General features: G+C 43.9%; 1 protein-coding gene across 6 annotated transcripts in view; it reads right to left on the bottom strand.

The window, feature by feature from the left end:
- Positions 1-9,512: 9,512 nt before the first annotated feature.
- Positions 9,513-13,568, bottom strand: part of INPP5K (inositol polyphosphate-5-phosphatase K) — a 78,663-nt gene continuing 74,607 nt past the window's right edge. For all 6 annotated transcript variants that reach the window (XM_030222255.1, XM_030222259.1, XM_030222256.1 and 3 more), the window contains one exon: positions 9,513-10,085. In XM_030222255.1, the coding sequence (XP_030078115.1) occupies positions 9,975-10,085 (111 nt within the window). In that variant the 3' untranslated portion in view covers positions 9,513-9,974. The remainder of the gene's footprint in view (positions 10,086-13,568) is intronic.

The raw sequence follows: 13,568 nt of genomic DNA, 5'->3' as shown, positions 1-13,568 counted from the left end.
TCTTCCACTGGTCTGCAGAGTTTCCCAGTGGTTCTCTTTTGTTGGAGGACAGTGACACGCTGCTGTTCAGAAGCAGGGAGGATGATGCCTCACCCCCACCAACCCTCAGTGAATTCCAGACGATGGCATGGCCACAAAAGACTCCATCATTGTTTGCACCAATTGTGGCATCGAGGTAAGAGCACTAGAAACCTCTGGGGTTTGAGCCTTACCCTGGCATTTCTTTGGCATTTCGAGGAATTTTGGAGCTGCAAGCTGCAGCCAATTCAATCTAGCTCCAGGATGCCATCTTGCACCCCCCCCCCCCCAATTTTTCATTTAGCCAGTCATTGAGTTGAATGTAGATTGTCTGTAAATTTTGCCAGCAAAGGGATGTTAGAAACTGATTGGTAGTTTTCAAGCTTGTCCTGTCCAAAGGAGCTCTTTTTCAGTAGAGGGTGCATCACAGCCCTTTTTAGTGTTGGCATCTGTTCTTCCACAAGAGGAGTTAATTTTAGTGGCCCCTTCAATGAGGATTTTGTTGGTAGCTGGCCTATGTTTCCTGGGCAGAGGTCAAGAGAGCAGGATGTTGGTCATAGGCTTTTTAAAGAATGTTTTACTATGTTTTATTGATGACTCAACATAGTAAGACAAAACCAACCAGATAGGAATAGTTATACAATAAGTTTCAATGCACATACAAACTGGAAGTAACAAAACCAACATGAAAAAAAGGAACCCATTATCAAAGGTTTTTCCAATATAAACCTTCCTTCCTCCTATCCCCTACCCTCAACCAACAGCGTTCACTAGGAACCCAGTATGAAAGAGAGCCAAAGCTACCATGAGAAGAAAAAAAAAGGGGGGGGGGGGACCATCACAGAGACTTGTCAGCCCCATGCCACCCTAAAGGGAGTTCACTACAAAACTACGGGCCCTTGGAGGGTCATAGGCCTTTTAAGATTTTTTCAATAGACACAAATGGCTGTGTATTGGTAGGTGTGGGGGGGGGGGGGGGGAAATGGAGGGCATGTTCTCATTATCTGGTGGGATGCTCAATGAAACATTTTGTAGGTCCTGATGGAGATCTTTTAATTTTGTTGGCTTTGACTAGGAAGGCTGGTTCTGTTGTTGGGTTTGCAGTAGACTGTTTACAATTTTTAATAGTGTTTCCCAGTTGAGCATGTCTTCATCCAGGTGAGATTTCCACCTTTTTCTTTCATGTTTTATGTCCTTGATGCTTAAGAACTAAGGTCCTGATGCTCAAAAGCAAACATAGGCACTAGAAGCCATTAGCACTGCACTAGCACCCGCATTTACCTGCGCAGAATATTCAGAGGGGTCTAAGCGTGGCAAATACCGAACGCACCAGGCACTACTGCAGATAGCATGAAAATGTAGTGAAGCTCATGCTAATAAGGTCATTTTATATTCCTCCCCAATGATCAGAAAAGAGCACCCGAAACAAAACTGCCTTACCGCTGCAAAAAATATCACCAGGTTGGAGCAGGCGTTAGGGTGTTGGAAGAGAGGCTTTCCTATGATTATAATTTTTCTTTCTGCAAAATCTGCCAGTTTTGATTGTTTTGGGAAGCGGAAGAAAGCCCGTGCAAGCTCTTAAGCACTGATTGGGAGAAACAGCAGCCCCACACAAAAGCACGTTGGCATATGTTTCCTGCGTCTAAATTTAAAGTGTCCATGATAAAAAAAAACCCAAAAAACATAAAAAATGTCCAATGAAAGCACATATTGGGGTCTGTTTTCTGCATCTAAATATAAGCATCCAAGCTAAAAAAAATTTAAAATGCTTATATATAGGCCGCAGAAAACAGATGTCAATGTGTGCTTTACATTCGGGTTTTTACCAGGCGTATGCGCACAGGAGTCAAGCTTACTGCGAACTCTTCTGAGCATATGTCAAACACAACCCTCCCGCGTCAAAGCACAATACTCCCATTCAACTCCCTAATGTTCAACACTATGAGCGAGCCTATATTTGCACCTCATTAGTGCTGAGCATTAGGGAATTGTTCTTCTGCACTGTTCTGGCAGTATTTTTACAACGCTATTTGGAATAGCGCTGGAGTTTTGAGCAATGGGGCCTAAGTATGGATTCCAGATGTGAACCTGTTTATTTATTTATTACATTTGTATCCCACATTTTCCCCCATAGCAGTAGGCTCAATGTGGCTTACAGGTTCCAGACAGGAGAGTACCAACCGGGAATATATACAGAGTGGTGCAAGGAAGCTGATAAGGTTCCGGAAAACAGTCATCTTTTCTGATCCACAAGGTGGTAAGGCACAGCAGTCGGCATTTTTGCTGACTGCTGTGGGCTTAACATCGGCCCCTTCATTTTCAAGCACTTACTTTTAAGTACATATTCACTAAGCCTAAATGCTTGCAAGGCAGGTCTGAGAATTTCAAAATGAAAATATCTCCCTACACCTTTTTTTTTTTTTTTGCAGCCCTTTGTAGCTCTGCCTCCAGCCTATGCTGAAGGCCTGGGGCAGTTTTGAGAGGGGGGTTCTTCTGTGAGTAAACACATGTGTGCCCATAGAAATCCCTTTGAAAATTACTCCCTTAAAACATGTTTAGGTTATACTGGAAAAATTTTTCAAGATAACTATGATCAGACAGCAGCTCGTAACCTTGGGATCATCTTCGACTCTTCTCTCTCCTTCCCTGCACATATTCAACAGATTGCTAAAACCTGTTTCTTTCTGTAATAACATCACCAAAATTCGTCCTTTCCTTTCTGAGCACACTACCAGAACCCCTATCCACAATCTTATCACCTCTCACTTAGACTATTGCAACTTGCTTCTCACAGGTCTCCCACTTAGCCATCTCTCTCCTCTTCAATCTGTTCAAAATGCTACAGCACGACTTATATTCCACCAGTGTTGCTGTGCTCATATTAGCCCTTCCTCAAGTCACTTCATTGGCTCCCTATTCCTTTTCTGCATACAGTTCAAACTCCTCTTATTGACTTACAAATGCATTCACTCTACAGCTCCACAGAACCTCTCCACTCTTCTCTCTCCCTACACTCCTCCCCGGGAACTCCGTTCACTGGGTAAATGTTTCTTATTTGCACCCTTCTCCTCCACCGCTAACTCCAGACTCTGTTCATTTTATCTTACTGCACCATATGCCTGGAATAGATTTCCTGAGTCTGTATGTCAAGCTTCATCTCTGGCTGTCTTCAAATCTAGGCTAAAAGCCCACCTTTTTGATGCTGCTTTTAACTCCTAACGCTTTCTCACTTGTTCAGTACTCATGTTTATTATTCCCATCTTAGTAATTCCTTTATCTCTTACTTGTCCTGTTTGCCTGTCCTAATTAGATTGTAAGCTCTGTCGAGCAGGGACTGTCTCTTTATGTTCAGTGTACAGAACTGCATACATCTAGTAGCGCTATAGAAATGATAAATAGTAAGTAAGTAGATGCCAAATTCTGGGTCCACACACTTATCAGTAGGTAAAAAGTAGTGATCTCTGGCCTGCTTATTTCATACGGAAAAATACTTTCCAGTCTACATAGTAGTAAACAAGGCACACCCAGCTTTGACTTTCATATGCAGACAATATGCCCTCAAGTGGTGAAGGATGTGAACAAGATATATTTTCTCCAGCCTAATTAAATCACAATACAAGTAATATAAAATATTTAAAAAAAGATAAAAACTTGGACACACATGTTATTGAGTCACCTGTTATTTGTTTAAAATTTTTACTAACAAATAAAGGCATGAAGGGTAGAACCCATGTTATGATTTCTATTATGATATTCTACTTGGGAGTCTAATCTCCGATTCTCAGCTTTTCCTATTTCCTTCTAAAAGGTGCACAGACTGTTACAGGTTTCACAGAAGGTAAACAGCTTCAACCAGGGTATAATGCAAAGATAAAACTATTCAACACTGCTCCTAAGAGAGCAGAAGATTCAATCCTTACTTTATCTAAAAATCTGTACTCCCCATCTCAGTTATTTTTGTTAAAGAAAGGGGAAAGGGAATGGAACTTGATACATTGCCTTTCTGTGGTTTTTGCAACTACATTCAAAGCGGTTTACATAGGTACTTATCGACCTAGGTACTTATTTGTACCTGGGGAAATGGAGGGTTAAGTGACTTGCCCAAAGTCACAAGGAGCTGCAGTGGGAATTCCTACCCGTAACCTCCGCTCTCAAGACAAATCCCTCCTTTCAGTACCCTTCTCCACCACCGTCAACTCCAGACTCCGCTCTTTCTGTCTCGCCTCACCCCATGCTTAGAATAAACTCCGAGCCCATATGCCAGGCCCCCTCCTTGTCCATCTTCAAATCCTTGCTCAAAGTCCACCTCTTCAATGTCGCCTTCGGCACCTAACCACTATTCAAGAATTCTAACCTGCCCCAACTTGACATTTCGTCCTTTAGATTGTAAGCTCCTTTGAACAGGGACTGTCCCTTTTTATTAAACTGTACAGCGCTGCGTAACCCTAGTAGCGCTCTAGAAATATTAAGAAGTAGTAGTAAAGTTCACTGCACTAACCACTAGGCTTACTCCTGGTTCAGCCAATTTTATGCAATATCAACATTTAATATAAAAGCCCTAAAAGCAGAATCATGTCCCACAAAAAAAGGAGAGCCCCTGACTTTAACCCCTTCCAGCTCTCCTATGAGAGAACAGTAACATAGTAAATGACAGCAGATAAAGACCTAAATGGTCCATCCAGTCTGCCAAACACTTACACTCATTATCAATTCATGTAATTCTCAGAGGAATGTTCTGATTTCCACACCCTTTTAAAACGTCTGTAAGCCGCTTAGAACTGAAAAGGTGTTAGTGGAGGAGTGGCCTAGTGGTTAGAGCATCGGTCTTGCAATCCAGAGAGGTGGCCGGTTCAAATCCCACTGCTGCTCCTTGTGATCTTGGGCAAGTCACTTAACCCTCCATTGCATCAGGTACAAACTTAGATTGTGAGCCCTCCTGGGACAAAGAAATATCCAGTGTACCTGAATGTAACTCACCTTGAGCTACTACTGAAAAAGGTGTGATCAAAATCTAAATAAATAATCCCAAATGTAATGATTAAACCAATGACAAATGTGATATAAAATACTTGATCATTACATTTTTTTTGGCATGTCTGGGACACAGACCATAGAAGTCCTCCCAGCACTGTCCTTAGGGTCCAACTACTGGAATAGTGTGTTATGGTCAATATAACAAATTTTCAGGTTAATTTTATAAAACCTTTTTGAGCATAAAAGGAAAGTAAGGTGTCACAGTTTCTTCCACAATTGAATCACGAAGTGGAAAAAACAAAAACTTGTCCATTTACAGCAATGCTCTCTGAAGGGATCTCTCAGATGTTTAAATTGCTGAAGGGAGCGCACGATTCCCTGACACGTCAATCGTTTTTTCTTCATTCAGCAATATTGAGTTATATTCCTAACATCTTTATTCCAGTATTATTACACTTGAGACAGGTTTTAGACCGAACACACATCAGGTCTTCATAAGAATGATTATCTCTATTGCCTTCCTCAAGTTTTTCATGCCTTGTTTTGCAACTTTTTAAATATACATTACATATATATACGCACAAGTTTATTATATTTTTGGTGCCCTTTTACTAAGCTGCGGTAAGTGCTAGTGTGTGCTTACTGCAGCTTAAAATGATGTACCACGGGACTTGGTCAGAGGTTCTATGGTAAATGCCAAATCATGACACTAACTGCGTACTACAATTTAAAAACAAAATTTCTGTGGAGTTGTATCGTGGGGGGGGGGGGGGGGGGAGAGCTAATTAATACATATTACCATGCACTGATTAGCGCAGGATTATCAAGAGCCTTTACTGCCTACAAATTAGTAAAGGTAAGTACTCATGTGTTAATGTTTTTACATGGGTAGCATGCTAATGGCAAAATTAGCACATGGCCATTAATTGTGAAAATGGAACATCAGCCATTTTACTGCTGCAGTAAAAATGGCCTTGGTGTGCATGAAAGACCTATGTAAGGGCATGCTAAGGCCATTTACTACTGCAGCTAAGTAAAAAGGCCCCTTAGAGATTTAAGCTTGCTCTTTTGTTCTTTTCTTGATGTTTATTTACTCTGTTTGTCTATTAAATGTTGCATTTTGCTTTCTACATTGATTAATGCATTTATTGTTTACTATATTTGAGTAGCTGGTTTTGTGCTTCTATATAATAGATGTGGAAAGTGATTCTGTAAGTGTACCTAGACAGGGAAGGCACACAGCTGTATATAATATGTGCACCTATGTGAATTTATAAAATAATCTTCATTTATACCTGTATCTTAATAAAATACACCCCTAAATCTTGAACTGCCCCTGCTCCACCCATTCACCACTACTGGGAATGCCTACAAGTATAAAAAGCATAAAAGCAGATGCTATGTTTTCATAGTGTGTTTGATTGGTAGATGCTATTATTAAAAGCAAAATTACAGAGCACATCCAAGGACATGGACTACTGAGACCAAGTCAGCATGGCTTTAGTGTGGGGAAATCTTGCCTGACCAATTTACTTCAATTCTTTGAAGGAGTAAACAAACATTATTATTATTATTAGCATTTGTATAGCGCTACCAGACGCACGCAGCGCTGAACATCTGACATAGAGAGACAGTCCCTGCTCAATAGAGCTTACAATCTAAAAATAATACATGTGGACAAAGGGGAGCTGGTTGATATTGTGTATCTGGATTTTCAAAAGGCGTCTGACAAGGTACCTCATGAAAGGCTAAAGAGGAAATTGGAGGGTCATGGGATAGGAGGTAATGTCCTATATTGTGGGTTAAAAACTGGTTGAGGGCACTATGGGGCATATATGGTGGGCGTGTGCAAAGATACGGGCATTCTGGAAATCCATCCAGAGTCGGTTACAGAAATGGCTGGGATGCCCTATCCCTTGGAGCCCTGCCTTTTTCTTGTTTTCGGTTAAGGAGGCAAGCCTTTCACATGATCAGCAGATATTGACGAGGTATGCAACAAGTGCAGCTAGGATTATAATTGCCACCTGTTGGAAAGTGTCTAAGACTCCTCCAATAGCGAGATGGCTTTCTAAATTAAGGTATGTTTGTGAGATGGAGAGGCTCCTAGCGGAGCGGCGTAACCAAACTTGCAGGTGGCATGCGATCTGGGAGCCTTTCCTAAATCATGTTTAGTACAACTGAGGACAGTGACTGGAACCTTGGAGGTTGGGTGGTCTGAATAGGCTGGGGGGAAGATGGGAGGAGGGAGCTGGGGATTCTGGGGGAAATCTGAAAAGTTTATAAAACAATGAAGTTCTATTGTGCTGTTCTTTGCAGTTTGGAATACTACTTTCTGGCGTCTCTTTTAGCGCTTTGGATTATGTACTTGTGTACAACGCTTTCCTATTGCACTCTGTACTGATTCTTTAATTTGACAATAAAGACTTCATGCAAATTAAAAAAAAAACTGGTTGAAGGCCAGGAAACAGAAAGTGGGGTTAAATGGGCAGTATTCACAATGGAGAAGGGCAGTTAGTGGGGTTCCTCAGGAGTCAGTGCTAGGACCGCTGCTCTTTAATATATTTATAAATGATTTAGAGATGGGAGTAACTAGCGAGGTAATTAAATTTCCTGATGACGCAAAGTTATTCAATGTCGTTAACTCTTGAGAGGATTGTGAAAAATTACAAGCGGACCTTACAAGACTGTGAGACTGGGCGGCTAAATGGCAGATGACGTTTAATGTGAGCATGTGCAAGGTGATGCATGTGGGAAAAAAGAACCCGAATTATAGCTACGTCATGCAAGGTTCCACGTTAGGAGTTACGGACCAAGAAAGGGATCTGGGTGTCATCGTCGATAATACACTGAAACCTTCTGCTCAGTGTGCTGCTGCAGCTAGGAAAGCGAATAGAATGTTGGGTATTATTAGGAAAGGTATAGAAAATAGGTGTGAGGATGTTATAATGCCGTTGTATCGCTCCATGGTGCGACCGCACCTTGAGTATTGTGTCCAATACTCAATACACCTTAGGAAAAGGGCCCCTGTACAGCACTAATAATTGTTCAGCCATACTGGCTGACACACCCTTGCTAGGAATTCTATTACTGTGTTTGTAGATCTAGTTGAAATATTCCACTGTGGATTTTAAGATCACTGTTCCCCAGAACATTGGAAAAACTTATAAAGCACCTAAAAATGTATGATTTGTAAGTACTTTATAAATTAATATATGCTGTTGGCTGTGAAAAGCTAACACTACATATTAAAGTAAAACAAAACATACTGGAAGGATGGTGGAGACATCTAGCAGTGAGTATTGGGAGTAGAGACCTGAAGGGAAATGGGGTTTGTGGGGTTCCCGCAGGGATGGAAGTTCTGTGGGGATCCTGTGGGGACAGAAGCAGTTCCTGTGAGAACGGAAATAATTCCCGCTGGTGTCCCATGAAAGTGTACACTGCACTTGCACTAGCCTCTCACCTACAGAGTACCAAGTTCTGTGAGTGTTGTCTCCTCCTCCTCGCTTTAACAGCACAGATGAGGAAAGTCTCCATTAAGGAGATGGCAGACACACAAATGGTGACGGAATTCAAAAAGGCGTGGAATGAACACAGAGGATCGCTAATTACAAATGAAAATTATAAAAAACTTAAATGGCTACATGTGTGGATTTGTCGAGTGAAACTTATATGGCGACTCTGGCTGTGATGAACTAGGGCAAATACCAAACAGACTTATATGATCTGTGTCTCATATATGGCAATCTGGCTTAGGATGGGCTGGAAAGGCCTTAGACAGCAACTTTAGTGACTGGAACATGAAGACAGTGTTGGATAGACTTTTACAGTCTGTGTCCCACAAATGAGAAGACGAATAGGTTGGAGTGGTCTTCGACGGCAACTCCAGCAGTTGGAACATAAGGATAGGGCTGGGCAGACTTCTATAGTCTATGTCCCAGAAACGCCAAAGAAAGACCATAACCAAGTATATAATATCACGTTCATTCTTGATTTAATCATGATTTGATACTGAGTGTGATTACTGGGCAGACTGGATGGACCGTTTAGGTTTTTATTTGCTGTCACTTACTAATGCGCAGACCTTAGCTCTGACACAGGCACAAGCATCAGATATCACCTGACCTACTGGCGCGTGCATGTGGCGACCTCTTAGCATACAGTGCCAGTGAATCAGAGACAAGTCTTACATGTACACACCAGAGTGTTCCAAGTTCCAACTTCTGTTCCTTCCTTGTCTGCAGTGCTGTGGCTGGAACCCAGAGAGAGACAGAGAATTTTCTTTTTTTATGTACCATTAAATTCTTGCGGGATTGAGAGGGGACAGGTAAGATTCCAGTGGGGACGGGTAAGATTTCTGTCCCCATGCAACTCTCCAATTGGGAGGGCACAAGATTGTTTAATATCAAGCACAATTAATAACTCTCAGTGCATAACAGTAAAATGTACTGTCAAACAACAGACTTTGATGCTATTTTATTCAAATGAAAATATTTATATCTAATAAATTAAAAGTATACACTTTGCAAATTAAAATATTACGTAACAAAGTTGACAGAATTTGAGAACACTATAAAAAAAAAGTCTAAAGGTTTATGATAATCCAAGCAACAGTCAGCTACACTTAGTAAAATATTTAAATATTTGTTACCACAAAAAGAGAACATGAATATACATGGCATTATCATACTGAATCTTATTTAGAAGGGCAGTGAAAGACCATCTAACACATAAAAGAGAAATAAAAAGATTCATGTGGTTAGATGGATCAGGACTATAGCTAACTCTCACCGCCCTGGTCTTAGCAGTTTTTGAAGCTGTGATAAACCGTCTCTTTGTCCAAAATTACATTTCTTATATTCAGCCTAAAAATACCTTTGGTCATACTACGGGCCCTACCTGAATATATCTGTCATCTTCCTGTCTCTCTCTTATAAAAATAAAAGCGTTACAAAAGTCCTCAGGAGCAGAAGAGTTCTTGCTGCTTAACTACTAGTGGAAGCCAATTCTGACCACTTCGATCTGTCAAGTTCATCACTCTCATTGAAATTTTCTACTAGGAATTTCTTTTCCTCCAAAAGTTGAGCTGGTTTAATCTAAGGGAAAAGGAAAACAGATCAAACAATACTTGGAAAAATTAATTCTTACCTGATAATTTTCTTTCCATTAGTCCCAACAAATTAATCCAGAGACTTGTGGGTTGTGTCCCTCTACCAGCAGGTGGAGATAGAGAGAACCTCCGAGGTTTGCTATATGTGGACCTGTGCAGCCAGCTGAACCTCAGTATGAACGATACCAAAGCAGTGGAATGGAAACAATAGAAAACTCTCCTGACATTGTCAGACCAATTGCCCAACATACTTCCACCACTTCTATATTTATTTATTTTTTAATCAAATGACAGAACATTCAGAACAACGGAACCCCCCAAAAAACCTAACCAACCGCAACAAAACCGCAGACAGTAAACCCAGGGGGGCCTCTGGATTGATCTGTTGGGACTAATGGAAAGAAAATTATCAGGTAAGAATTAATATTTCCTTCCATGGCGTCCCACAGATCAATCCAGAGACTTGTGGGATGTACCCAAGCAGTCCTCAAGTAGGGCGGAACACCCCCAACCCCGCAGAAATCATCGACAAGCCAAACACCGCATCTTGACGAGCTGCCACATCCACCCAATAATGACGAGTGAATGTATGGACTGAAGCCCATGTAGCTGCCCTGCAGATATCTTCCAGAGAAACCAAACGGGACTCTGCATAGGAGGAAGCTTGAGCTCGCTTAGAATGAGCATGAACTTACAAAGGGGCTTGCTTGCCCAATGCCATGTATGCCGAAGAGATGGCCTCCCGCAACAAATGGGCTATGGTGGCCTTGGATGCCATATGACCCTTCTTACTGCCTCCAAAAAGGACGAAGAGATGGTCAGAAAGACGAAATTCATTCATCACTTCCAAATACCTGAGAAGAGCCTGTCTCACGTCAAGGAAGCGAAGAGCCTGGAATTGCTCAGGGTAATCTTCCCGGCGGAAGGCAGGCAAATGCAGGGACTGCCCCAAGTGGAAACGAGAAACCACCTTGGGCAAAAACGAAGGAACTGTCCTAATCGATACCCCCGCCTCCGTAAAACGCAGGAAGGGGTCTCTGCAAGAAAGGGCTTGCAACTCTGAAATTCTACGAGCGGAAGTAATGGCTACTAGGAAAATTGCCTTCAAGGTGAGATCCTTAATCGTAATTCCTGATAAGGGTTCGAAAGGACGCCGCCGAAGTGCTTTGAGAACTAGATTAAGGTTCCAGGATGGCAGAACTGGCATGTGAGGAGGGCGCAAATAATTTACGCCCCTCAAGAAACAAACCACATCCGGGTGGGAGGCGATGGACGCCCCCTGAAGCCGGCCTCTAAAACATGCCAGAGCTGCCACCTGCACCTTAAGAGAACTCAACGAGAGTGATTTTTGTACAGCCTCCAGAAGAAACGCGAGGATAACCGATACTGAAGTCGAAACCGCTGACAATCCCGAACTCGCACACCACAAATCGAAGATACGCCACACCCTAGCATAAGCTATCGAGGTGGATCTTTTCCGAGCCTACAGCATCGTAGTGATAACCGCATCCGGATACCCATTTCTTCTCAACCTCGCCCTTTCAAGGGCCAGGCCGTAAGACCAAAGGGGGAGGGATCCTCCATCATGACTAGCCCCCTGCAGCAGGAGACCGTCTTGTGCCGGTAGCAGAAAAGGATGATCGAACAGAAGCCTGATCACAGCTGTGTACCAGGGTCATCTGGGCCAATCCAGGGCCACTAGGATCACTCGACCGGGATGATTGGCAATGCGAGTCAGAAACCTGCCCACCATTGGCCACGGGGGAAAGGCACAGAGCAGTCCCCTGGGCCAAGGCTGAAGAAGGGAATCGATGACTTCTGAGCCCAGCTCTCGTCCCCTGCTGAAGAAACGGGGAACCTTCGCATTCAATGCGGTGGCCATTAAGTCCATCTCTGGCATCCCCTAACTGGCAGTTATCTGATCGAAGGCCAGAGAGGAGAGCGTCCACCAGTGGCGTAACCTTGGGTGGGCCTGGGTTGGGGTCAGGCCCACCCAAAATCAGTGCTCCGTAGGTGAGGCTGGTGGGGATCCGCAAGTCCCGCCAGCCAAAGATCTCCTTCCGGCAGAAAGAGCACTTACACCCTAGTCAACCAGCAGTGTCGCTGAGTTTGCATGCTTACGCAGAGCCTGGCCATGTGAGCAGCTTTCTGTGACATTACCACCAGCTGCGCAGGATGTAAGTATTCATTCTACTGGGAGGTGGTCTTCAGGTGGTGGGGCTTGCGGATCCCCACCAGCTCATGTATTTCTTTTGGTTTGATTAGGGGGGTAATTAACACCAGTGAGGTCCAAGGCGAGTGGGGAGAGCACTGGAGGAGGGCCGAGGAGGGTGGAGAAGAGATGAGTTTTTTGGCCCACCCTCTTTGGGCTCAGGCCCACCCTAAATTTGCCGTCTGGCTATGCTCTTGGCGTCCACTCCCCCAGCTCCAACTGGTGGCGACTGAGAAAGTCCACCTGCACATTCTGTGGCCCCGCTATATGAGCCGCTGTCAAGAAACAGAGATGAATCTCTGCTCAACGGCAGATCAGAGTCGCCTTGCGCACTAGGGGTGCACTCTTGGTGCCCCCCTGATGGTTTACGTAGGCGACTGCCGTCGCATTGTCTGAAAGAACTCGAACTGGGCAACCGTGGAGATGAGACAGAAACTCCTGAAGGGTCAGACGAATCGCCCGTAACTCCAAGCGGTTGATGGACCATGACGCCTCTGTCGGTCCAAACGCCCCGGGCTGTCTGTTGCAGGCAATGAGCCCCCCACCCAGACAGAGTGACGCATCCGTGTTCACTATCTTCCAGTCCGGGGTTGCCAGAGGAATGCCCGACACCAGATTCTATTGAATGAACCACCAGGGCATGATTCTGTGAAGACGGGCCAAACATGGCACCCGAACCTCGTAATCCTCCAAGAGTGGAGACCAACGACTCAGAAGGTGCCACTGGAGGGGGCGCAGGTGAGCTCTGGCCCACTTTGCCACGTCCAAGGTGGAGGCCATGGAACCTACAACTTGTACATAGTCCCAAGCCTGCGGGTTCGGAGTTTGAAACAGCGCTTGTAATTGAGCCTGTAACTGCCGTGCTCAAGCTGAAGGAAGAGAAACTATCCCTGTTCGGGTATCGAAGCACACCCCCAAGAATTCCAGCGTTTGGGAAGGCATTAGGCTGCACTTCGGGAAGTTGATCACCCAACCAAGTGACTGAAGCAACCCAACCACTTTGTCGGTTGCCCACCAACTCTCCTCGAAAGAAGACGTCCGCACAAGCCAGTCGTCTAGATAGGGATGGACCTGAATCCCTTCCTTTCTGAGATAGGCCGCCACTACTACCAGGACCTTGGAAAAGGTCTGAGGTGCTGTGGCTAGGCCGAAGGGCATCGCTTTGAATTGAAAATGACGACAAAGCACTGGAAAGTGAAGAAAGCGCCTGTGGGGAGGCCAGATTGGAATGTGTAAATAGGCCTCATTGAGATCGAG

This window comes from Microcaecilia unicolor, chromosome 13 (genome assembly GCF_901765095.1).
Source record: "Microcaecilia unicolor chromosome 13, aMicUni1.1, whole genome shotgun sequence".
NCBI classification, from domain to species: Eukaryota; Metazoa; Chordata; class Amphibia; order Gymnophiona; family Siphonopidae; genus Microcaecilia; species Microcaecilia unicolor.
Note: the sequence above shows the minus strand (reverse complement) of the source record. Positions and strands in the feature narration are given on the sequence as shown.